The 27070-nt window shown below is 46.9% G+C and overlaps 1 protein-coding gene across 1 annotated transcript in view; it reads right to left on the minus strand.

The window, feature by feature from the left end:
• Positions 1 to 3369: 3369 nt before the first annotated feature.
• B4galt1 (beta-1,4-galactosyltransferase 1) overlaps positions 3370 to 27070 on the minus strand; it is a 48950-nt gene continuing 25249 nt past the window's right edge. Inside the window, exons 2-6 of the mRNA XM_021160405.1 lie at positions 21836 to 22071; positions 11409 to 11596; positions 8436 to 8558; positions 6490 to 6594; positions 3370 to 6073 (exon numbers count right to left, since the gene is read on the minus strand). Of these exons, the coding sequence (XP_021016064.1) occupies positions 5941 to 6073; positions 6490 to 6594; positions 8436 to 8558; positions 11409 to 11596; positions 21836 to 22071 (785 nt within the window). The 3' untranslated portion in view covers positions 3370 to 5940. The remainder of the gene's footprint in view (positions 6074 to 6489; positions 6595 to 8435; positions 8559 to 11408; positions 11597 to 21835; positions 22072 to 27070) is intronic.

A 27070-nucleotide genomic window follows, 5' to 3' on the forward strand; every position in this document is an offset into this window, starting at 1 on the left:
TTTGGAGAGCTGGTTTCATGGATAAGGCCAGAACTACAGTGAATTCCTCCAGATCACAGAGGTCAGACCAGATAACTTCTGGGAAGTTCTCTGTCGGAGGGCAGAATTACACAGAAGACCAAGGGTGGGTTCTGAGGGCAGCTCATAAAAAACAAGAGCAAATAGAAGTCTAGAAAGGAAAGTTGACTTGCCCAGAGTCAATGAGCAAGGGTGAAGGCAGAGAAAGCCAGACCAGTAGTAATGACCGTGGTATGGTTTCATATCTGTATGGTGTGTGTACTGGCTGGTTTTGTGTGTCAACTTGACATAGCTGGAGTTATCACAGAGAAAGGAGCTTCAGTTGAGGAAATGCTTCCATGAGATCCAACTGTAAGGCATTTTCTCAATTAGTGATCAAGGGGGAAGGGCCCCTTGTAGGTGGTACCATCTCTGGGCTGGTAGTCCTGGGTTCTATAAAAAAAGCAAGCTGAGCAAGCCAGGGGAAGCAAGCCAGTAAGTAACATTCCTCCATGGCCTCTGCATCAGCTCCTGTTTCCTGACCTGAGTTCCAATCCTGACTTCCTTTGGTGATCAACAGCAATGTGGAAAGTGTAAGCTGAATAAACCCTTTCCTCCCCAACTTGTGTCTTGGTCATGATGTTTGTGCAGGAATAGAAACCCTAAGACAGTGTGCTAAGGCCTGTGTTCACTGTGGTCTGGTGGGACACACACTTGGTTTTCATGATGATTTCTGGCATAGGGCCCTTAAACCTTTCTACCTTTCTGTCCCACCTACTTCTCTAATGCTCTGTGACATCCTTTTGCCCTTTATCCTCAACGGTATGTGTCTTGCTGATGTATATACTTTCTCTTCAAGTATCTCTGAGCTTTGGTCGGATGACGTTATTACCCTGTAACACCATCCCCACAGAGATTTCTCTGCCTCCTGACCTTTGAATGGCTCATGCCCAGAGGAATGCAGTAGCCACATTCCCTGCCCAGGACAAGTTCAAACAAGGAAATACAGCTCCCCTGTAGGACTGGCTCTGCCAGATCTCATTTCTTTTCTGACAGAGTAAGAAGTTCCAGGGTCTCAAGGGTAAGCCTTGATCTCAGAGTCAGTGATCCTCCTGTCTCGGCCTCTTGAGTGCTGAGTTACGTACTATGAGCCCCTACTCATTTCTACTGATTTCTGTTAGTTTGATCCAGACCTTACAGGTTGCCAAGGCCTGTGTTCACTGTAGCCTGATGGGACATACACTTGGTCTTCGTCCTGGTTTCTGGCATAGGCACTGTTAACACTTTCCTACTTTTCTTAGCAATAGCAGGGCTAGAATCTTTTGATCTCATACTTAGCTTCTGCCGCAGCTCACATTCCTTGAACTCTCCTGCAGGACAGGCATGCCCTTGTTCTAGCAAGGTGGATCCTGGATGGGAACTGGCCATTAGGAAGATAAAACCACGATGGGAACTTGCTATCTCCCCAGTCCAATCACTGAGCCCAGGGTCTCACACAAGGCGAGTGCTCTACCGCTGAGTTCTATCCTCGGCCTTTTCCCCCCCTATATTTTTGGGATGGGGGTGGGGGGTCTCACTAGTTTGCTCAGGCAGGCCTCAGATTTTGGGGGATCCTTCTGCATCAGCTCTAAGTGGCAGGATTACAGGCCTGAGCTATTATGGCTGGATGGAACTATCATTTTATAATAAGCTATAAATTTATATTTCCCTGAGTTCTGTGACTCATCCTGGCAAATGAATTGAGGCTGCAGTAAAGATGCTGGGAACGTCTAGCCAGTTGGTCAGGAGCGCAGGCCACAACCTGCTGCTTGCCAATGGTTTGGAGATAGGGCAGTCTTGTGGTTGAGTCCTTAGCCGGATGGCATGCAATTCCAAATCCAGTAAATGATAATAAAATAAGTTACTCTAGAGGTCATCCTACTGGAAGTGCTTGTTTGGCAGGGAAAGAGTTTGAACACCTAGAAGTCAGGTGTGAAGTGCTGAGGGGGAGAGATAAGGAAAATACACTGGTTTTCCATCAAGTCTCTAAGAGCACGGTGTCAGGAGGTCACTACACCATGTTTGAAGGCCACATCTAGCCATCTTTCATGGATGCTCACGCCAAAGGCCACTAAAGATTCTTCCAATAGCATAGTCAACCTAGGTGGCCCTGGGTAACTGGTGCTCTTTTTTCCTTGCTCATTCTTACAGGACAGCCTGAACAGCCTCTCCGGTGCACTGCCTTCCTTTGGCCTCTTTCAAGTCTACCAGCCAACCTGTAAGAGGCTGTGGTGCCTGACTCATGGGATAAAAGAGGACACACCTGGAATATATTGCCTTAAGTACCTGGTAACAACTAAGATCCTTTTCTAATAGTACTGGAACAATGATTATATACTAAAGAGACATTTTGGGGCTAAAGAGATGGCTCAGTGGTTAAGAGCACACACTGTTCTTGCAGAGGACCCAAGTCTGGTTCCCAGCAACCACTTCAGGCTGCTCACAACCTCCTCTAAACCAAGCTCAAGAGGATAAGATGCTCTCTTTTGGCCCCCACAGGCACCCGTACAGAGAACCACAATGAATCTTGTAAGAGCGAGAGGGAGACATTTCTGCCTCCCTTTAAGGGATACACCATTGTGACGATGCACCCCAGAGAACTGCAATGTCCTCGGGAATCTCAGGAGATGTCCCACACTGCTAGCATCTTATTGGGTGACTTTGTAGGAGAGACCGGAGCTGGAGGCAATGGTGACAGGTGGCAGCAGTCTTTGACAAGGACTGTTTTGCAGTACCCAACCTCTACCTTCCACTTGAACCTGTAAATTTGTTAGGACCGACTGGACAAACTTGGGGAAGGGCCACTGGACCTCTTAAGTACCCACGCTGAATATATCTCCACTTCCTGCCTTTCACTATGCCTTGTCTCATTGGCTTCTTGAGGACAAGCAGCCCTTAGGTTCTGATCTCTAGTCTCACTAGTTTGGAGCCACTGGATAGCAACTTCCTGGCCTGGCAAGAAACTCCATATGGGATAATAGTACGTAACTTACGCTGTGAATACCTTGCACAAATGGGCTTTCAGATCCATTCTCAACTATCCTGACATTTGTTGAGGATAGGAGTAGACTGTGGCCAGAGAACTGCTAGGCACAATTTTATTTTGAACTGGGAATAGACACTGTATTGTTAAGTACCTGTGAGGTATTGGTCATCAGTTTAAACGTATCATCTCTTTTAAGCCTAAAATGGTCTCTATATGGTATCATTCCTACTTACAGATAAGAAAAATGAAGGTCCTACAGGGACACTTCTGATTTCCGGAAGGCATGTGGAGCCTGCTGCTGTCTCCAGCACCCCCCCTCCCCCCCAACAAAAAAGAAAAGAAACCAGTTACAAAGATAAGGTCATTTATTCACGTTATATTACTGCATTTCAAAGGCAAAAATACAGATGTCTGTTCTGAATGCCAAGGTCAGAGACAGCCACCCACCCCCAGCCCCAATGGTAAACACACTTGTACACATGGGATATCAACATACAAACACAGTATCACAGGTCTGGAACAGCCTAGTGGGCAGGGAGACCCTGCCAGGCTAAAGGGTGGCACATTTCCTTTGCTTTCCTGTGCCTCTGATCTTTCCCAAAGGCCAGACTATCCAGGTCACCAACGGGAAATAGAGAAAGAGAAAGGCACAGCATGTTGACACCAGGGTAAGAATTCCCAGGTGAAGGAAATGTTCCCTGCCCCTCCCATCCTCTAGTCCCCAGTGGCATCTCTTGGGCCAGGCAAAAACAGTGCCTTGGGCTGGAGGTTCCCCAAAGGATGCTGGGAGGGAGGAAATGGGAGGACAGTCAAGACAATTTCCCTTGGTCCTGAGAATGAACCACATATCTGACATGAACAAAACCCAACACGAACAGCATAGAGAAAAGGCAGAGTTTTGCTTTAGGAGAGAAAGAAACAACACACTCAATGAGTCTGTCTCCCTTCTTTTAAGGCACTTTGGAAAAGTCAGGATCTGGGGACAGAAAAAAAAAAAAAAAAAGACTCCTCTCAGTGCATCCAGTCTTGGTTTTAACGGCCTTCTAGAGGCATGGGGAACCGAGAGAGCACAGATTTTGCACAGCCTGGCTGCTCTGACTGGGGAAAAAGAGTTTCTAACCCATACACAAAAAGGCTTCTGGAGAAAGCAGCAAGTTAGAGACTGTGGTGCTCAAAGCAATAAAGGCACAGGTAGGATGAGGGCCAGCCATCCACACCGCCTCTACGCTCAGGACTGGAGTCTAGGCTGCCTGAAGCAGAAAGGGCTTAGCTCTGGGATTAGACAGCTGACCCTAACGATCCCAACCCAGGCTTCCTCTTTGACGACCTCTCGGCTTGATGACCTGAGTATGTGCTTCTGGCTACATCACCGCAGGCAGGCACAGAACACGGTCTGGCACAGGGCTCCGTGAATGACGACAGCTCATGGGTACACTGAGCAGTGGGGGCACCCACTAAAACCCTGAGTGGCAATGAGGGGCTTTAGAGGCACCAGAATTCTCAGGAAGAAGGGGGTGTGGGTTCAGGTGAACTTTCTAGACCTCTAATTAAAAGGCACAATCATGCTGGAGAATGAACAGTCTGACCCCGAGGGCCACAGGGAATTTTAGGGAAAGAGGCAAAGAGGTGAGAAGGGAGAGGAAAGAAGGAAGGAAGGAGAACAATAAGAACTGGAGACGTTGGGTGGGTCAGGGAGTGTGGTGGAGGCTCGGAGAGATGGTAAACAAACCTGACTGCTATGAGTTTTCAACCCCACAGTCTAGGGCCATGAGGGCGTCAGTTCTGGGTGGCTGAGGGTCCTTCCACCCAGCCCACCTGGGGGAGTAGAGGGAGAGTTCTGCCAGGACAGCAGATGCTGTCTCCCAAGTTCCTGACCCAGATGTCTGGCAGGATAACGCTGACCTGTTCCCTCAACAAGGGACCTGAAAGTAATTTTGCTCTTTACAAAACCTGGCCTGCCAGCTCAATCAGAGGCTCCTTTGACCACTACAGCATACATTATTTTTTTCCCCTAAAAAATACCCAATCCCTTCCCCCACATTTAAAATACCACAATAAAAATACATAGGAAATTCAAGTTTATATAGCATGCCCAGAAAAATAAAGTCATGACTTAAACACTCAATAGCTATTCTGATTTGGATCAACACAAAAATCAACCTATAGCATAATCAAAACTTGATTTATTCTTTCAAATACTACAAAACTGCTTCTAAAAACAAAACAAAACAAAACAAAACAAAAAACCTCTTTACATTCAGAAATCAGACAGGGATCTGGAGACAGGCCACGTGAGTGAGAGTGCCCAGGCCCCTGCTCTGAGGGCAAAGCCTTGGAATCCACACACTACAGGACCCCAAGGTCCAGGCTCAAGTTTTAAAACTCCTTTGCTAAGAAAAGACACACACACAGTGATTGTAATAATCGCATACCGATGGAAAGGGACAGAGCACGAGACTGATTGAAGTTTTGATTTTCGTATAAAAAAAAAGGTCCAAGAAAATCTTGTCAATCTGAATCCAGCAGCAGTCTCAATTTGTCACCAAGTATGAACATCACGGACTAAAGCAAAGTCCTTCCCCAGGTCACAATTTAGCAGTTTCAACAGTGGGAATGTGACCCACAGTCACTAAGTTTTGAACTGTGTATAGTTCTGACTCTTTGGGGGTGACACGTCCAAGAAGTCTCTCCAAAGGCTGACCAGTTTTACACTGACCTTGTAGAATTTCATCCAGTGCCGAGCCAGGTTGTGGGTAAATGTTACACTCACCCTGGGCATCTGGAGGGATGTCTGAATGATAAGGAAGAAGAACTGTCATTCAGACTGTACAAATGAGAGGGACCAGCCCAGTCGACTGGCAGAGACACATATCTGAGGTCTCCGGCCATTCTCAGGTCTCTTATTGGTACTAAAAATGCTATCTCGGTGTCCCGATGTCCACTGTGATTTGGGTATATAACGGGTATCTCTGTATATCCAACACCTTGTAGGTAAGTGAGTTCAAACCATCAAAGCGCATCGTTTCCTTTGTATGTGCGATCCGGTCAAACCTACCAGGAGAAAGGGTGCAAAGGGGATGGGTTAAAACATAAGTCTTAAGAAACTGGCCAACATCTGTACTTCCCCAACAGCCCTTTTGCTCAGAGTGGTTACCCCAGATGGAATATCTCTACTTCAATGGGGTTAAAGGGCCCTGTGCAAAAGCCTGACTTACAGCCTGTTCCCTTAAAAGGAGGAAGAAATACAAGAACACACGGGGGCTGGAGGGATGGTACTGTCTGCTCTTGCAGAGAAAACCCACACAGTGGATCACATCTCCAGTGCCAGAGGATCACATAACCGTTCTGACTTCCAAGGGCACCAGGCATACAAGCAGTACACATGCTTACATGCAGGCCGAACACCCACACACATAAAATAAATCTAACATACAAATAAATAAAGGGAAGACACAGAGAGGACGTACCTCTGAGGATTGGGCTCATTTTTCTTGTCTCTTGAATGTCGGATCATTCGACACCTCCCTACTACAGCATTTGGACGTGATATAGACATGCCTTTATGAACTAATCTGCCAAAAGTAAAGGGACAGTCATTACCATAGCCCAGCTGCAACATTATGGACTCATTCGTGGGCCTAAACGCTGTTCACGAAGCCCAAACCCTCACCATCATGCCGGGACATGGCCCAGAAAGTCTTTAGTTTAATTTTAGACTTCTTCCCAATACCTTGCATTGGCAGATTCTGCAATTTGTAGTGTTTGCCTCATTAAAGCCCCAAATCGAAGCATCAAATATCCAAGTTAGAGGCGGACTGGCAGATGTGAGTGAGCCACACGATTCTGACCATGTCCTTCCTGTGGGCTGACTTTAGTGTCTGGCATACAGTGAACAGGTGCATAAAGCCTTTATCTCTTGGAGAGCTACTCCATCCCCGTACTTACCCCCATCTTCCCAGTCCCTCCCTCAATGCTTTCCCCTTCCCAAACTCTCCTGACCATTTGGGCAGGTCTGTGGTATACAGCAGTCCAGAGGGCTTGCCCAAGTCAGGTTATGTGTAGGCAAGTGTGTCTGTCTGAACCTTGTATTGAGGTTTCTTACATTTCCCTTGCTGGATGGGCCTTGCAGTGGTCTGTATACAGTAGGTACTCAATATGTGCACTCTAATATGAAGTTTATGTCAAGGTCTTTATTAAGAACTTGGAGCTTTGGCAAGTTCTCACATAGTGGTACCTTGAATGGCATGGACATTGTTCTGACAGACACTTTCTGTTAACTTATCAAATGTATACCAAGTCAGGTAAAAGCTCACATTGGTTCCCAGATGGCTTTCACTACCCAAAACCTACAGGAAACAGGTCTGCCAGGTTTAAAAGAGCCTGGGCTGTGGATAGGGTAAGACTGGCCACAGCAGGAGCACAGGCCAGGGAGTTCCACAGGCTCCTTAAACTAGTGTCTGGGCTTTTGTTGTTGTTGATATAAGGACCCACTATATAGCTCTGGCTGTCTTAGAACTCTCTGTGTATACCAGACTGGCATTGAACTCACAAAAGATCACCCTTCCTCTGCCTCCCAAGTGCTGGGATTAAAGACATGTGCCACCACACCGGCATTATTGTCTTTTTAAAAAAAATGATGTATTTCTATTTTTATTTTTAATTGTGTGTTTGTTTACATCTTAGTGCAGTTGCCTACAGAGTCTAGAAAAAGGTACTGGATCCTCTGTACCTGGAGTGACAGGAAATTGTGAGATGCCTGTAAGATGGGTGCTGGGAACAAGACTTGGGCTCTCTGCAAGAGCAGGATATAATTTTACCTGCTGGGCCATTGCTACAACCCCTAATCTGTCTTTCCTTGTTGGTGGTTAAAATAATTCAAATAAAACCATGGCACAAAGATTCTGTGAGATGAAACTTGCTTTATAAAAAAAAAAAATCAGGACCATAATGAGATGCAAGTCTTTGAAAATGAGACTCTCACATCTGGGGGTTGTCCTGTCCCCACGCCATCTCACTAGAGCATGCTGGGTCACAGACGCATGCACTGCTTACAGCTCTCCATGGCTTGTGACGTTCAAGCTCTTGTGCTTGCAGGTGAAAGTGCTTTCCCCAGCGAGCCGTCTGCCTCCTCAGCTGATGCTTTGGGCTTGCTTCTTCAGTACAGAAAGCCCACAGAAAGCCCACGTAGGAAGCCAAAGTAAGCCTGCCCCTTTATCTCCCTCCCATCTCACATCGTCCAAAGCTCCTTTAAGAATCCCAGAAGCTCGGTTTTCTAAAGACTCTGTCAGACCTACAGCCCAGGGGCTGGGTGGGGATTCCCTTGCCTCCTGGGTGTTAATCCTTCCAGAATAACCAAGCAAGGAGTCAAACACTGAAGGAAAGCCCAAGAGAAGAGAAAAACTGTGAGCATTACCTGTTAAAAATGTCATCATCTTCTCCTCCCCAACCCCAGTAATTATTAGGGAATCCATTGATGGCAAGAAACTGTTGTTTACTGAGAGCAGAGACACCTCCAAAATACTGAACATATGGCAGGCTGGAGAGGAAGCACAGACAGAGGGCCCATGGCTAGTAAGTTTTTACCCCAAGTAATGACTGAAACACACCAACTTTTTTTTTTTTTTAAAGACAGGGTCTATGTAGCCCTAGCTGGCCTAGAATTCACCGTGTAGACCAGGCTGACTTGAGATCGCCTGCCTCTGTCTCCCAAGTGCTGGGATTACAGGCGTGATCCACATGAACATGTCTTAAGTTTCTCCTTAGGCACTGGGAGGAAATCTCCCTAAATTATAGAAAAATTAATAATTAATGATATAAAAATTAATTTGTTTTACTTACCATCTTTCCAAATCCAACCCTGAATCACAATGGTTCCTTTAGCTTTTGATGCTTAATTTGTGTTTTTGTCAGGGTTCAGATTATCTTAGAGACATACATATATGTAGAAGCTTTCTCTCTAAGGGTATAGTACTGAATCTATGGTCACATAGGAAACCAGTCAGTGATGGGAGGCTAAGTCCAGTTCTTCCAACTGTGGCTCTGAAATCTGCTCTCTTCGTACCTTGTTCCTGCCAAAAAAGGTCCTTATGCAGGCGGCCCTGCCCACCTCATACAGATCGTCCTTGCCCATATTCTCTACCAGTCTTTCTTTCTCCCAAAGGCAAAGGTTTGAACACCAACCTAACACGGCAGCTGTATCTCTGCAAACTGCCTCAGTCAGTTATTCTGACTTAGCAAAGTGATAAACCTACTTTTCCACATTTCCAAGTACAGGGACACGGGGGCCTTTTGTTTTTCTCTACCCTCTTATATCTTGAAACGTTCATGGTTAGGAAGAACAGATTCTGCTCCAAAGGCCACACAAAGGTCTGTCCATGGGCAGGCCCTCTCAAGGCTTCAGTACCCTGTTCCCCTAAGTGTATCTCCCAACCACACTCAACTCTAACGTTAATGTTTAAAATCTTGGTTTGTTTCTTTACATGAACTAAGGAAAATGCCAGCCAAGCTACACATACGTAATTGAGCACATGAGATGAAAGATCAGGGGCGTTTCCTTTCTTTCTGGAGAGGAAGTTGTGTGTGGAGTAAAGGTCTCGCTTTGTATCAAGGCTAGCTTTGAACTCATAATTCTCCTGCCTTACTGTAAGGCCTCTCAAGTGCTAAGATTACAGTTACACACCACAATGCCTGGAACTCAGTCCTGTCTCCCCCAAGACACATGTGTACACACACACACACACACATACACAGTCTCAAGCTCACTCACCTAGGCTATCTTTGAACAAATGATCCTCCCAACCTCTGCCTCCCAGTTGCTACAATTACAAGGACAGAGGTCCTCACTGGTTTGGAAGGAAAGACCCCAGGAGTTTTGCTTGAATGAACAATGGATTCAGATTTAGATGGTACCACAAAGGATCAAATTACCCATTTCTGGCACACCTCACACATCGGTTTTTTGTTTTTTTTTTTTTTGGNGGGGGGGGGGTTGTGTATCAAATGCATAACTGGGGACTGAACCCATGACCTCAAGCATGCTAGGCAACTGTTCTACCATTGAGCCACAGCTCTAGCTCCTATATATACACTTCTAATGTTGGTTAAAACCGAAGGTTGCTGGACTAATAATAGGTCTCATGAGTCAGTGGTTTTCTAGAAATAGATTCCTACTTCAGTGGAAGTGTGTGCTATCTTGAGTAGGTACAGCATTTTTGCTGTCTCTGTTCCTTTTCTTATCTACCTGCCATCACAGGGTGTCTGTAAATCATTGCTGGGGTTATGGTGAAGCACACAGAGGTTACTTAGGCCTCATCATCACTCTTCAAGACAAGAATGAGGAAGGTCAGGGTACAAACCAGTCAAAGGGAAGACACTCAAGCAGAGGGAAGACAAGCGGGTGCACATGAGCTCCTGCTGCGTCTAAATGGGCCACTCTGGGTAGGTCCTGAATAGCTCTGACCATGGGGAGACCTAGGTTCTACGTTGTCCTATAGCTCTTGTGCCCTGATCAAGGGAGCGGAGAACACCGGAGTCTGACAGAGCAGTTGTGTTCACACAAAGGCTATTTGCACAGGCCAAGTATACTTGCACTCAAAGGAGCTGCGGCACAGCTTCCTGAAATGTCAGGTTTACTTAAGGAAGGGAAAGATAATGCTTTTCAAATGAGTAATCCTTTAATTCGAACAAGGATGGGCTGTGAAGTAAAATGCACATTTATTTACTTAATGACTTTATCTTTTTTTTTTTTTAAAGACAGTTTTATTACAAAGCTCTGACTGTCCTGGAACTCAGTATACAGCCAGGCTGGCCTCACACTGTAGAGATCTACCTGCCTCTGCCTCTAGAGTGCTGGGATTAAAGATGTACACCACTGTGCATGGGTCTTTGACTTTTAAGGTTAGACAACTGACTATAAGACTATCTTCTACACATGCCAGTAAGGTTTGGCTCACACTGCTACCCTGCCTCTTCACTAGCACTGTGATACAAAAGTTAGAGCCCCATGTTTGAGCAGGAACACATGTTTTTCTTAGAAAAAGAACCATGTTTCTTTGAAAGTGCTGAAGGACATCTGTGGAGTTATCCAATCTCTAGGATCTGTGCTTCTCAAACTATGTGGGGCAGAGGGGGATGGAAAGTGAGGAGATGCAGCCACTGTTGGAAGCCCAAACCTAAGAACTGTTATCAGGATACACAGTAATTATTAGGAACTGCTGGACTCTTTCTCCAGCAAGAAAGGACTGTACACTTAAAAAAAAAAAAGCAACTATTTCTCAGAAGTGCTGGTCTCCTGCAGAGCCGAGGGCACTACAGAGGAACTCCATTTTCTAGCTCACACCGGAGAACCGACCACATTTGCAGCAGACTCTGGCTGGGCATGTCTTACCTAAACCCAAACTTGTCCATTGCAACAGAAATGTGCCGTGGCTGCGAAAAACACCTGTAGGCATTATGGTCGTCCNTCGGAATGAGGTCCACATCACTGAACACAAAGCAGTTGTAATCATAGTCCTTCAAGGCCTCTTGAAAGCCAATATTGAGCAGCTTAGCTCGATTGAACATGGTGTCTCCAGCCTGGTGCAGAAACAAGAAGTGCTATTAGGTGCCACGTGACCTTTGAGCAGATCACTCACAAGGACTGGGTCTGTGACACATGGCCATTTAACTAACAGTTAACTGTTGGGCTCCATTTTTCTGCCCTTACTTCACAATCAATCCTGAGTGTCAACCCCTGAATCAGCAACCTCATTTCCAGGAGTCTGCCCAGCAGAAGGGCTTACATGTGTGTGACAAACTGTGAACAATACCATACTGTTCCCTGTGAAGCATGCATCATAGGAGCAGATTGTAAACAGTTGCAGAAGCATCACTGGGGAAATGGCCAAACAAGTCATGTGTGTCACATAATGAAATAGATTTGTGATAGACAGATACATAGATAGGTAGGTAGATAGATAGATAGATAGATAGATAATGGCCAGGTATGGTGGCACCTGTAATCTGGCACCAACGAGCCCAAAGTATGTAGATTATGAGTCTGAGACCAGCCAAAATACAGAGCAGTTTGGAATATAGTGAGACTCTTTTAAAATGTGTGTGTGTGTGTGTGTGTGTGTGTGTGTGTGCGCGCGTGCGCACACACCCATGGAAACCCATATAGCTCTAAAAGAAAAGGTGAAAGGCATTTAAACACGCGTCACTTATTATAGACACCAGCAACAATACATAGAAGTAGTGAAAATTGGGTGCCTCTTCACCTCCAATTTGTTCCAGTCTGACTGGCATACTGTTGGACTTTTACATGTCTATCAGACCATCAATTAGACGCTGGAGGAATGTGGTGAACCTTACTTAATTCTTGCCCTCATAATGCTCACAGTGTATAGCAGGAAGCAGTCAGATACACATGATAGATTTATAGACAAGGCGCCTGCTTTAGGTCCAGCTGATGGGCCCAAGTTGCCAAGCCTGATGGTGGAAAGATTGTTTTGTGTTTTAATGACTTACCTTGTTTGTTCTCAGTATCACCCATGAAAATGTGTCACAAGGGCTTACACTTTTGATTTTTAGTCAACTAGTGCCTCACTGCCATCAAATTAAAGTGTAATAGTTACTGTCTAGCTTGATGGATGGATTGGATGGATGAATGGATGGACAAACAGACAATCTGATGAACACGTTACAATGTACAATGGTAGATGGTGACACTTTCTGTAAAGTTCTGACCAAAGCAGCTCCTTGAGGATCACGCTGGGGTGTTGGTTCTTACTGGCTCCTGCGTCCCATTGTTAGCAAAGATGGTCCCAACACAGGCCTGCAGCCCTTTACCCCAAGCAGGTCACAAATTTCTTCTTGAACACGTGCTTTCACATTCTGATCTCCTATAGTGCCGTGAAGCAGTGAAGGCCCCACACTGTGGAATCCTCACTTACGAAAGCTTTTTTTTCCCTGAAACTCTTAGAGATCAAGGGATTGGAACCTCCACTCTGAGTATCACTGTCCTACAAGGGCCTGTAGCCCATGGATGAGAACTCCTCTCTCACTGTGCCTGGATGGAAACTTGAAAATCGTGGCACTCAATGGGCTCTCTGTCCATCAGGTAGATAATGAACAAACTACTTAGAAAAAGGGAGGTACCAGGAAGTTAGAAAACAATGAATAAGTTAAGAAACCACCTAGCCCACAGGAGCTCCTTTCTCCAGCTCTATCAAAGTCCTTCAACCACGCAGAACACAAAGAACACTGAGTTCTTTGGCTGCTCCACCACAAGGACTTCATTTGAAGTTCTGAGTTCAACTAATTCCACATAAGGCATGGGGCAGAAAGTCCAATGAGTAGGAAGTGAATAGGAAAACCAAGAAGTTATTAGAACCACTGTTATTGTAACAACGTACTGTTAATGTCCACTGGGGGATGTTATACACAAGGCACAGAGTAAGCGCTTCTACCCTTGTGGTATATGGCTTGAACATCTTGACAGTTTTTTACAGTCTTGTCCCAACCCAAATTACACTTTGGAACACAAAGCCCCAATGACCAGTTTTCTAATAAATGAAAGACTCTAACCCCTAAGGGATATCCAAAGGGCATGCCCTTTCTCTTAGCATACTCCCAAGATCTGGGGTGGGGTGGGGGTGGGTGGGAGGGAGGGTTCCTGGTGGCACTCTCTGTACTACACAGGACCTGCTGGCAATGCCTGTTTGATCTAAGCATTGCTCAAGATTATGCAGTGTTCACTTTCCAGGAGCTTGAAATTTGGAACCATGAACATGCACTTGGGGAGGGTGGGGGCACAGCCCATAAACGGAATAAGTACACAGTTCCTTCAATTCAGAGAGCACTCTGGCTGTCTGGACCACATTCAGAACTAGTCAGACAATTTCCCAAGAAACCTGAACAACATGCTCCCTCCTAGGCCTCTTCTCTAAGTAGTGCCATCTACACGAACCAGGAAGGAGGAAAGTACATGGTACCAGCTCCCGGATGTGCTGAGGCCCTGCAGGAACCTGAAATGGGAAGACAGGCAAAATGTACCTTCCTCTTCTCTCCTTGAGACTGCAGAAAGCGAAAGTATTTTCTGGGTTTCTTTGGGTGAAATGCTTTCCTTTCTTGGCCAGAAAGACAGCATGCAAAGCCAATTATCTTTTTCTAAGATGTACTCAACCTCCTTAGAGACAGAAGTCACCCTCCTCCCACGACTCCTTCCCACCATCACGATCTACTGCTTCACTCAATTAAATGCAAATTTAATCAAGCACCTAGTGCTAGACCAAGCCAAATACACAACTGAGACAAGACAGATACTTTCATCCCAGGTTCTCCACTTACTAGATACGTGAATGGATGACTATACTTCTGGCCTCAGTGTCCTGCTTTGTCACAATAGTGCACAAAAGGCCTACCTAGTAACAATTCAGCTACTACCATGATTATTGAAACAGACTTTTCACCCATCTGGGGCTATCAGACTATCAACGTGCTTGAGTCCTGTGGCCATGTTTCCTGACACTCCTGGCGACTCCACCTTCTTTAGCATTTGCTTATGGCCTTTCTTACCAGCTTCAAGAGTCCCCCTCAATTCCTGCTGCTCTGACAGACTGGGCATTTCTAAACAGGATTAGGCTTAAGGGAATTAGCCTGTGACTCACATGATTAAGCCTCCAGCTGCAGAAGAAAGTGTGAGACCTTTCGAGAGCAAGGTGGAGGGTGGGAATGCCCAGTGCAAAGTCTGGGGAGGAGACGCTTCACACTGAGGCACGTTCCTCCGTAAAAATACGACTCAGCTTTTTTGTTGTTTTTTTACTTTGGTTTGGGTCAGTTTGGGGTTCTGTCTGCTTTGGTATTGAGACAAGATCTCACTGAGTACACTAGGCTGGCCTCAAAAATCAGAGACTGACTATCGGGAGTGAAGGCACGTACCGCCTTGGCCAGCATGATCCAGGTTTTAAAAGTGGCCTTCTCACATCGCACACTGGCAGACAAGATTTAGAGTTAGCCTTTCCTCATTTGAGGGGAAAAACAGGCAGAAAGAAGAAAAGCCCCCAATTGCTAAAACCTCTAAATGACTGAGAATGCAGATGAGAGAAGAGACACTGGGCTGGGGAGGAGGCGTCATGTGGGAAGAGATCTGTAAAACGCTGAGGAAAAAGAAACACTTTGGAAACAAGAATTCCACACAGCTGTAGAGGTGGGCCCTCTAGGCCAAAGGGAGTCTTACACTGTTTTGCATGTCTAGAGGGATTTGTCTCTCAGTCTAGGAAAAGACAGGGAGACCAGCTCAATTAGAAAATGGTTGTATAAAACAGGTCATATAAAACAGGCAAGCCTAGGAAGTAATGGTGGGTAAAATTTTAATTCCTCCTTAAAGGAAGAATTCAAGCCAGAGTTCCTCATGCCCACCTGGCCCTAAGCATGTGTCCTTGTGAGAGCCTTTTGGGTGAGGGGGACAGAACAGGTCCCAGAGTCTCATCTAGTCTCCAGGGAAACCCTGAGTCTGAGATGCTAAGGAGGACAAAAGTGACTTCCTTTGATTGCAACCAAGGCCAGAGGAACAGCTAAAGAAAGTCTTGTTTCACCCTGTCCAAGTCTCAACAGCCTCTGTCCAACCATTCTGTCCTCCAGGGATGCAGGCCTACACGTGTCATCAGCAGACAGATCCTGAGACCCAGATGGCCTGAGGACACACCAGCAATAGGCAGCTCAACAACAAAGTTGCTCCCAGGATTCTCTATGAATCAGAATATCTGTGATGGGAGAGATTAGGTTGTTGTGCCCTCTGTGCCCTCATCAAAAAGCCACTCCTACTCACAGTACCTTCAAATCCAGGGGCAGGTCTGTAGCCAATTGCAGTTGCTGACCATGCCCCAAGCATCTTTCTGTGCCTCCTAAGATGCTAAGACCTTGGCTGAATGAGTTGTGAGACAAGCTAGGAGCGCTCAGAGCTGAGGTCAGAAGCTGGGATTATGCAGAATCCGTGGCGGGTTAATACCCACTCCTCTTTCAGTTCCCAGCAGCTGGGTTCTAGTTTTTATGCATAATAAGTTGGTGGCTTTGGGCTTAGACACAGTCCCCAACAGAACTTGAATCTGGGACTTTTAAGTTTTTCGCCACTAAGTAAAAGACACAGGGCCCATACTCTTGGGAGGCAATTCTGTTAGCTACAGTAGTCACAGGGTGAGCACATTTACTTCTGAGAACACAGGCTGGGAAAACAGCGTGTAAGACACAAGCTAAAAACAGAGACTTCTCTTTCAAAAAGCAATTTGTCTACGTACCGGTTAATTATAAAAATGTGCAACGTATTTCTTAACATAACAATCCTATGTGTGAAAATCTAGCCTGAGGAAACCACCTTGAATGCAGAAGAAGCCAACACAGCAAACCTGAGCCTTGAGGATGTTTGCTACTGTTTATTTAGGCTTCTAATAAAGAAAAGGATTAATTGTGGTAGAACTCAGTGACCAATTACGATGAAAGCATTGACGTTATGGATATGGAGACTATGAAACAGCATGGGAAGATGCTAATGATATGTATGACCTGAGGAGAAAGACAAGATATAAACATTTATATACATACACTATAAGTGTGAGCTCTACCGGGGTTTAATCTAAAGCCGGCGAAGTCTCTCGGGCGCTGCGTCATGAGCTGGCTTCCACTGATCTCGATGTTTTCCCAGCAAGCCCAGAGCAGCCCTGTGCTCGCCTGGGAGGCACCACAGCTGGAAGATAGTCACAGGGGCTTATTCACAGCTTCCCCCTGCCAGAGAGGCCTGGCACTGTGTCAGATGTGAGGACATTACCAGAGTGGCAGTGGCAGCAGCGGTGGCAGCGGAGGTGACGGCAGTAGTTAGGATAGCAGCGGTAGGTAAGTCGACTTTTCTTTCTTTAGAGGAGGCAGAGAGGATAGAAGAGAAGGTAGGTGAAAAGTAAGAAGCCGCTCACGAATAGGAGCTCCTCCTTCAGCTTGCTTTGCTACAAACAGGACTGACAAGTAGAGGCAAAAGTCCCCACTAGAAGGGAAAAGAAGGCACACGCAGAAGAGATGGGCAAAGGGACGGGCAAGCCTCAGGCTGCGGCAGGACTCACTGGACCACCCTTACAATAAAGCCAAGTCCAAATACACTGTCACTCCCTTTTTTGTGTAAATGTCTGGAGGTTATTCATTAGCGCTTGAGTACCAGTAAGTGCTGTGACACTTCTCAGGAGAAACCACAGATGTGGTCAGCCAGGGAGACAGCAGGGCAGAGGCTGGCACTCAGCCTGGACTGGCAGACACTTCCACCACTCCCACTCCACCCCCATATCAGCCATGCCCCAAGGCAAGGGAAGGTCAACTGCTGAGCCCTCTCCTCCTAAAGTTCCATCCCCCTACACATCCACTGACAGCTGGAAGAGGAAACAGAAGACAGGTGACATAAAGATAATCAAGACAGAAGTCAAGTCCTAAGGGCCAAGAAGCAGCCACCTTCACGGCTCTGCTTTGCCATAACTGATCCTGACCTCCTGGAGGAACTGCCATCTTAGAGCCTAAAATGATCCTCGGAGGAGGGGCTGGAGAGGGCTCAGTGGTGGGGAACGCATGTTGCATTTGTAGAGCATCTCTCTGAGTTGGGTTCCCAGTACTCACATTAGGAGGCCAACAACTGCCCATCATAACTCAAGTTCCAGTGGATGCCTTCTTCTGGCCTCTACTGGCACCTACATTCATGTATACACAAGTGTACACACACATACACACACACACACGTTTTTTAAAAAGTATCTTCAAAACAAAAATAGAACAAAGTCACAGCCAAACAAAGCACCATCTAACCTCCTAGTACAGGCTGGCACTCTCTCTTTCCCAAAGCCTGTCCAGCCAGATCTGCCTGGAGGTATCACGAGTCACAAAGGCTCCTAGGGGCTTGGCAGCTATTACTAACAAGCTGCTGCCTCTCTCACATGAGCTAACAAGCCTCATGGTACGCCAAGTATACATCATGGCGATCAGGACATTCTATCATCACCTCTCTCTGCCTAATCCCAGTCCGCCAGTGGCCATGATCTGATTGCCTATGCAGCCTTCAGAGCAGCCCTCACTAGAGGTCTATGCAAGTCAAAATACAAAGGAACACAAGAGACTGTGCTTTGGGTTTGGGGCTTGCTAGCCCAGGCTAGCCCCGAGCACACTATGTAGTGAGGCTAGTCTCCAACTTGCAATCTTCCTCTTTTTGGACTACAATTAGAGGGTTGAATCACCTATCATGTCTTGACTCAAAAGAGTTTTTATGATTATGAGCCAACATGGGGCTAAAGCATATTATATCTTTCCCAAAAAGGAAGGCTACCCTAAGGTTTTATCACAGGCAGCCTATACCCTAGTCAGCAACGCACAGGAATGTCAGGTGAAGGGCCCTGGGGAGAGACTGTGCCAGTTTTACAAGGGTCATAATATGGCCAAGCTAGGAGAGGAGACTTTGCAGGAATGGACCCAACTAGAGAACAGGGGGCACGGGGGGTCCTGAGTATGGGTATCAATAAATGAGCAGGACTCAAGGAAAGATACCCCATGTTCCAAACCCTTCAGAGTCAGAGGAGATCCATGGTCAGACATGTGGGAGTGAGTCTGGCCAGGAACGAAGGATCAAGGGCCAAAATGAGACACAAAAATGCCAATTGTCTCTTGTACCAAGAAAAGGAGGAGAGGTCACCTCTACTTCAGGGGCTTCACAGAGCTTGTGAGGTCAAGGCTTAAATCATATCCAGAAAAAGCCACCGGAGAAGGCCTATGCACAGAGTAAGCAGAGGTACAAAGGGGAGGCGACAAGTGTCTGTGTGAGAATGACAGGCTACTTGCCTGTAGCAAGCTGTATGAAGGGTGACAAGGAGAAGGTGGCTGGAAGTAGGTCAGGACTATTCCCCAGGTGGCATCCCACGCTAAGGTTTCAGATCACTCAGGTCCTTGCCTATGGCAGGGGGAAGTTGTTGAAGGCTTTAAGGTAAAGACGTGACATGGACAGAGTCAAAAGGATGAGGACACAAAGGTGTAAGTGTACTGTATGTGACACTGGGAAAGTTGCCTCTCAGCTGCTGACTCGGGGGCAAAGCACTGCGGTGGCTATGACCGACTGTGATTTTTATGATGGATACTTTCTAAAGCTCCTTACCTCTGCTTTTCTTCCTTCCTTTGTCTTTTTCATTTAAGGCTGATGCTACCAGGTGGCAGCCTTCCTGTTACCTGGCTTTGTGCTTTCCTGACTGAAGTATGAGTGACAGAACACACTCCCTGTTTGTTATATGACACCCTGACGTTCATTTCCATACCAAGGTCCACCCCAGTGCTGGATTTAGCCAGATACTTAAGTGTCAGAGTAGGACCCATGACACCAAGTAGGATATGCTGGGACTCTAGCAAGACCCCCATACTATGGCAAGAGGAGAGACAGAACCCCAAAGGACACCCTTGCCCCTCTCTGCAACAATGGGGGAGCACCTCCCACACTCCCCTCCAGAACACTCATGCTGAGCTTTAAGTTTCATAGTGGCTGGAGGGGCCTACACTGAACAAGGTTAACAGTATAAACCATAGAAACACAGTGGACTTAGGACACAACCTTCCTCCTAAAAGAGTTTATGAGGCATGACCCCTGAGTCTTCTGAGAGCCTGTCTTCTGAAGTGGCTCTCCAGGTTATGGGGCTCACTCACAGCCCTGGATACCAGGCTTTGAGAAACATGCCAGGAAGAGGATACATGGCCTCAAGAAGAGCTGTTGTGGCCCAGTGGGAGGACATTATTGAACTTAGGAATCTTACGTGGGGCTTAGTTGCAACCCAGCGTTATTCACGTGACCAGTTCTTCTCTCTACTTGTCCCCTGACTCAGAGCAGAATTTTTTTTATCCCTGCCCTCTGGAGTCTAGGCAAGCTCTAGAGAACAGTGACAGGGTAGTACACTGTTTCTCCTCTTTGCTTCAAGGCTGACACTCAAAGCTAAGGACACGTGGATGCTAGGCAAGCATTCTGCCACTGAGGGACACCCCCAGCTCCTAAAAAAGAGTCCTTTTTTGATACTAAGGTACAAGTCGGGGAGAAAGAGAACGGGGAGTTCCTACTATCCCAGGGAAGGTAAGGCGGAAGCAGACGGCGGGTAATTTAGGGTTGTTTTCTCCAAAAACGTGACTCACAGGACACTCATCACTGGAGATGATTCTTGGAAAATAGCTGTCTAGACTAGCTAAGGAAACGCTTCCGGAGGTCACAGGGTGTCAGTATATGGAAGATTCTAGAACAATAAGATCTGCCTTCCTCACGTATTTAGAAACTCCTGTACTAGATATATCGGGGCACAGCCTTCTCTCCTTCCTCTGAGCTTCAAAAGCATTAGACAGTCACCATCCATCCAATCACACCATTTTGTTTGTTTTTTGAGACAGGGTTTCTCTGTGTAGCCCTGGCTGTCCTAGAACTCGATCTGTAGACCAGGCTGGCCTCAAATTCTCTGCACTTGCCTCTGCCTCCAGAGTCCTGGGATTAAAGGCGTGCACCAAGAACTTAAAAATATTAAAGAAATTAAGTAAAAATGAAAAACATTACTTTTCTTCAGTATGCTTAATGAGCACAACTGTTTTCCCCATGAATATTACTTTGGTTTTTCAAGTTTACCCCCAATACTGAAATTCATGTATATTCTGTAATCTAGGTGTGTTGATGAGTCTGACTTACCTGCCTAGGTGCCAAGTTTCATTAAAATGTGTTTTTGGAAAGACTGCCCCTTTACTTCAACATACATTTTGAGCCTTTTTTTTTTTTTTTTGCTTCCATCAAAGTCAGGGGGCTTTATGTTACATTAGGGAAGCTAGGATATCTGAGGGCTGCCTCAGTTGCTACAGGGATGCTTAAAGAAGTGTAAGATGCTGCCACCTTGAAGCTTCCAGCCCACACTAGGAAGGTGAAGACTTTGCTACAAAGCAGTTTGTTTACAATTTAAAATAGCATGTGAGCCAGGTGGCAGAGGTGCACACCTTTAATCCCAGCACTCAGGAGGCAGAGGCAGGTGCAGAGCTCGGTGAGACTGAGCCAGCCTAGTCTACAAAGTGAGCTCCAGGACAGCCAGGGCTACATAGTGAGACCCTGCCTCAAAAGAAGCTTTAAAACGGTTTAGATCTATTTGAATCTGGGTTGTGGTGATAGAGGCTGGTGAAGTTTTCAGCTTGTATCCTAAGCAGATGAGAGCCTGACACACACAAACTGAGGTACAGCAGGAAACTCAGCCTAGTCCATATCACTCTCTGAGGCTCTAGAATAGGACTCCCCCAGACTTTTCACCCATGGCTGGCTGTAGAGACATACATATATGGTCTCTTATGGATGGTCCCTGAAGAATGATACTGACCACCCAGCTGGATAAATTTCAAAGTTGCCCAAAAAAATCTGAAACAAAAATGGATCGTTTTGGAATTACTATTATTATTAGTAGTAGTAGCAGCAGAGGAGGAAGAGGAGGAGGAAGAAAGCTAGAGTAGTCTAAAAATGGGTAAATAATCAGTGTTTTTACTTTGCAATCATTGGAGATATCTTTTTCTTTTATTTTTGCTGGAAGTTTACTTCTAAAAAGCCAAGCACACCGTATCTATTTCTCTTGGCTAACAGAGCTATATCAACAAGAGAGCTTACCGCTTGGCACTTAGCTCGCTGCACTGTTTAAAGAAGGACAGCAGCAGTGACAGAGTTGACACATCCTTGTAAACCGAGATCACGCCCTTCCCTCAGCGATCACTGAGCACACACTTGTGTGTCTGTGTTCTACCTCCCTTGTCCCACTTCCCAAACCTCACCTGATTGATGACGTAGATGCCATAGTCGAGCTGCTGGCGCTGAAGGACGGGGTGCAAATAATACAGCCAGTATTTGAGATGCTCCTGCCGNTTGCGGAATGGGATGATGATGGCCACCTTGTGAGGAGAGATACAGTCCTTGGGGGAGTAACGGCCGCCCGTCTTTATCTCTGGGTTCTTCTTTGCCAAAAGCTCCAGATCCACAGCAATATTAAAGTCAATCAGCATGGGGCCAACTAGAGAGGGGGAAGGAAGAAGTTAGCCAGCCACAGGGCCCTCTCTGCCGCAGACTGCATTAGCTGACCAGACCACAGCTACAGAGGGGACAGTTCCTCCTGGAAGAAGGGTGAGACAGGGTGATATAGAAAAGGCATTCATGCCCAGCCCTAGTGTGATCAGTCACCTCAGGAAACCTTGTTCCAGGAACTCCCAGACCCGGGGTACTGCGGTACAGACTGGTGAACACAGATGAGAAAAGACTTTCTCAGAAATCCCGAGCTCTGCCACCTGCCATCAGTGTGGTTTTAGACATACGACTACCACGGCTCTTTCTAAACCTGATCTAACTGGGGAAAGGGAAGGAGCAGGTGTGGTGTGGGCGAATCACTGTAGAAGAAACCAGATTCAAAATGAAGACAGCGGGGGAGGGGGGGAATAAAAGGGACTCAAAGGAGAAGGCTGGAGATCATAAGATCCCAGAGGAAAAGGAGGGGACACAAAAAGAACAAGCTAGAAAGATCGAAAGGAAAAAAAAAAAAAAAGCTAAAATATCAGTATGAATTGAGGCTAGGATGGCTCCAGAGTTCCTGTCCAGAAAGAAGAAGTCAGAGAAATGGGTCAGTAAGAAAGTGGTTGGCTCAAAAGACTACGGGACAGCAGATTCTGACATGGTCAGGGACAGAGGGAAGAAAAGAGCCTGTGGAATGCACAAAGTGGTCCAGGCAGAGACCCAAGATTGCAAGCCCAGGCTCACAATACTCTATGCTCCCTGGACATCTTCAATATAGGTTCCACAGACAGGAGCCCCAGCAAGATGCTCTGTAGAAACACTACGCTCAGGACAAGTCAGGATGGAAGCCGCGCAGATTAAATCCTGCTTCTGGAACTCACACAAGGGCACTGAAAAATCTGTGCAGCCAAGAAGCCCCTCAAAGTTCTCTACCTCACCACTGCCTAACTACATCATCACTGAACTGATGATGTCATTTGGGGAACTGTTATTCTGCGGTGGCCAGCTTCACATGTCAAACAAACCAGGCACTAGAACACAGGGAGGAAGCCACAGAAGGTGGGACAGATCAGTCATCTGAAATACACGAAGGACAAACGCTCACTTCTGCCCACCCCTCTGCAGGTTCCAATCTGTCCTTTTTATTAAAAAGGAAGAGGAAGAAGAGGAGGAGGAGGAAGAGGAGGAGGAGCAGCTCCTCACATGCCCAGGGAGCAGCTGCCTTCCTAAAATCTACCTCTTGCAAAGGAAGCCATGAGCCTGTCCCCTGTCTGGTAAGCATTTCTTGACAGCTGCCACCTTCTCTCCCGTTCCGGGGATTCTCCTCAATCTTATCTCCCTGCTCCTTCACCACAGGACCTGTTCCCATTAGTTCATTCTCTTCTGAGACACAGTTCTGATCATATCTCCTTTGTGGTGAAAGCTCTGTGACCTGGCACAAAAGGAGGCCAAGGGCCTTGAACAGGCCCACCGCTCAAGCCGTCTTCCCTGGTTTGGTTGCCTACTTCCTTAGCCGTTCCCACTTCCTTGAACCAACTAACTTTTGTGTTGACAGGCAGGCCTTCATCCTTTGACTTTCTGGAGAAACACAGAGCTTAGGCAAGGAAGGACACAGCCTCTAACTCAAAAGGGCTGTGTCCTGAATCCAGGTTGTGATCTCCCTTTTGAAGGTCAGGAGTCTTGCAGAACTACTTCTTAATAATACTGCTACTGTTTCAGCTCTTACCTCCCAAGATGCCCTAAGGTGACCAGGGACTCTGAGGACAGTGTTAGTGGTCACCTGGTACAGCAGATCTCAACCCTATCAAGAGGATCTCCTGAGGACACTGGCCCAGTCTCAGTCCAACTCAGCTGCTCTTGGGAGAGACATTAACAAAAAGCTCAAGAGCTAGTGGATTTAATGTGTCCATGTACTGTGTATGTGTGTGTTCCTATGTGTGTGTACGGTGTGGGTCTGAACCCAGAGGTTAACACTGTTTTTTTTTTTTTTTTCCTCTTGACTGCTTTCCACTGTAATTTCTGAGACGAGGTTTCTCACTGAACCTGGAGCTCAAGGACTTAGCCAGGCTGAGCTCTAGGGATCTGCTTGTCTCTGTTTCTACTCTCTGCCCCAGCACTGGAGCTACAGATGTATGCTGCCAAGCCTAGGAGCTAGGGATCTGCAGTCAAGTCCTTGTATTTGTAAGGGAGGCACTTTATTGATGGGGTTGTCTCTCCAGACCCCAAATAACTCTAACTGATGAACTGGGCAATAGAGAACTTGGTGGTTCGTTTTCACAAGCCTCGAAACTTTCAAACAATGAAGGTCCCTTAGAGATCCCCACTCTTGTCCATGAGATCTACTAGGCTTAGGGGCTCGATTCCCCAACCCTAAGACAAGACCTTTGGGGGATGCCAAGGTACAGTAGGGCTCATGATCCACCACTGGATTCTTCTTTCTTCAAGAACAGTTGAGTTGGACTAAGACTGTTTGGGCCAGTGTCACAGTCTGGATTCAAGGCACAGCCCTTTTGAGTTGGAGGCCCCACGCCATCTGTAGAGGTGTAAAACATAAACCCTACTTACAAGACCCTGAGAGGCATCCGCGTTGCCTTCCTACCAGATGTTTTTACTTTCTGAAACCAACCCAGACAACAGGGGTTCACATGTGGTCTGCCAAGCCTCCACAAGTATACACCTGCAGGGCGAAAAGTGTCCTGTGCTGCCCTTGCAGAAAGATGCTGGGGTAAAGAGTCCCGAATAGGAGAGAGGAGCCTGCACCCTAGTGCAGCCGCAGCAGTGACTCACTAGATGATCCTTGAACAACTTCCATCTACTCCATTCATAAGCTACATATATTGGACCAGATGAAGTCTAGACCTGACAGGCTCAGAGTACTGGTTAAAACCAGGAAGAACAGATCCCAAACTAGAATCTTCTGAAAATCCTAATTCCCATCTTTCTTGCTCCCAAGATGGCATGAATGACCAAGCAGAAAGGAAGAAATGAATGTCCTAGATGGGTATAAGGGCAAGAAATAAACCTGAACTATGCAGCACCATGCCCACTCATATCCCCTCCTACTTGTCACCTATGCTTTCTCAGCCTCTTTCCTTGGTAACAATCATCGTCCCTTTCACCCAGGTGAACCACCACTCTCCAAATCCTGTCTCCATTCCCTACCTTCCTGCTAGCTACCTAGTGCCACAGACACCTGAATTAACCTACCCCAAGTAACAACTATTCAGGACGCCCTTCGGCACTGACTGTCTAACTTATTTGTCCTCCAGCGATCCCTTGGCAACAGCACTGCTGTCTAGCCAGCCAGGAAGAAGACACGGGCAGTCCTAGCTTCCACTCCCACCTCTTCCTACTCAACTCCAATACTCTCTCTCTGTGTGTTTCTGTCTGCCTCTGTCACATGAATGCATGCATTTGACATGCATTCCTGGACACACACTCACCACACACACACACACACACACACACACGCGCGCGCACACACACACACACACACACACACACACACGGTATCAATAATGCTGACCAAGTCCCTGGGACCCTACCAAGAGCAGAACCAGCCTTTATTCTGAAACATTTGCTTCATTCAAATGCTCCTTGTAATTGATAAGTCAAGAGCGTTCGTGTCAGTGTTTTCTGGGTATCAACTGAGTGCCAATTTGTATGCCAGCTAAAGAAGGGTGAGTTGAGGGAACTGGAGAAGAGCCAAGACACGAATGTTCTCACCCCCACGGAAGCTCCTTCTATGGATATGTAGTAAATCTAAAAGGAAAAAACCCTGGTCGCCAGTTGCCCAAGGATGGTGCTCTTCCAATGGCTCCACAGAGCTTGGCCATTGATCACCCTTTCTCACGCCCCTGCTCCCCCTCTGCACCACTCTCTCACCTCATCATGCCCCCAATACATGGCGAGTACCTCACCCCACACCCTTTCCCCTGGGGCAATTCTTTCCCACCCCCACCTCTCTGACACCCCCACATTCCAGAAATTCTGCAGCCCACGCTTCTCCAGTGAAGAGGGCACAGCAGCAGCAGGCCCATAGGCGAATGCCTCCTTGGCTCCAGTGTCGGCCAGGAAGCCGCAGACCCGCTGCCATACTGTAGGGGCTAGCCTCCACTACACACCCAGCTATACCGCAGTGAGAAAAATCCAAGGAACTAGACTCTGAGGTGGACACTTAAGGGTTCCTTAGAAAGTCGGTTGGATGGTGTTTTGCTGGGGCAAACACGTGAAGGAATGTTTCCGCTGAAGCAGACACAGGAGAGGACGTTCTGCTAAAGCAAGCCTGTGAAAGGGCACGTGATGAAAGATTCTTTGGGATACCACAGAGAGAAACGCACCAAAAAACTTCTGGCAGTGTACAGCAGTTTGTTGCTGCTTCCAAGGACTTGGGCTGATTGGATGCACATGCTGAGGCAAGGCACAGAGAACACACGTGATGTGTGGAGGGTATAGATAGGACTTCACTGAGTGTCGGAGACAGAGCTTGGCTTGCTGGTACAGCTAGCTGTGCAATGCTTGTGGGTCTCGCGTCTCCGCTTCTCTGAGAGAGGCACAGCTAAGAACTTCTCCTGGTGTTCCTGTTGGTCCCTCCTGCTGACTCAAGCTGAGGCTGAGACCCGCTGTCTCTGCTAGGTTGTGTCACCGCAGTTGCTAACCCAGCTCTACCAAACTGGACTGCTGGTTTATCTATGAAGTTTTTGCGAGAGGATCGAGCTGCCGCTGCCTGCTAACCTGTGAACTCAACTGCTGATCTCTAGACAACACAGACGGGAGTTGCTCCAAAGAACCTTTCTAAACAGGTCCACTTCCCGGATCCTTTCTTTTCCACAACCTCTGGTGGGTGGTGGGTTACAAAGAAGGTTGAAGCATTTAAGAACTGTCATTAAAAATAGGATGAGAAAGCAGGGCATGGTGGCGCACGCCTTTAATCCCAGCACTTGGGAGGCAGAGGCAGGCGGATTTCTGAGTTCGAGGCCAGCCTGGTCTACAAAGTGAGTTCCAGG

This window comes from Mus caroli, chromosome 4, assembly GCF_900094665.2.
Source record: "Mus caroli chromosome 4, CAROLI_EIJ_v1.1, whole genome shotgun sequence".
Taxonomy (NCBI): domain Eukaryota; kingdom Metazoa; phylum Chordata; class Mammalia; order Rodentia; family Muridae; genus Mus; species Mus caroli.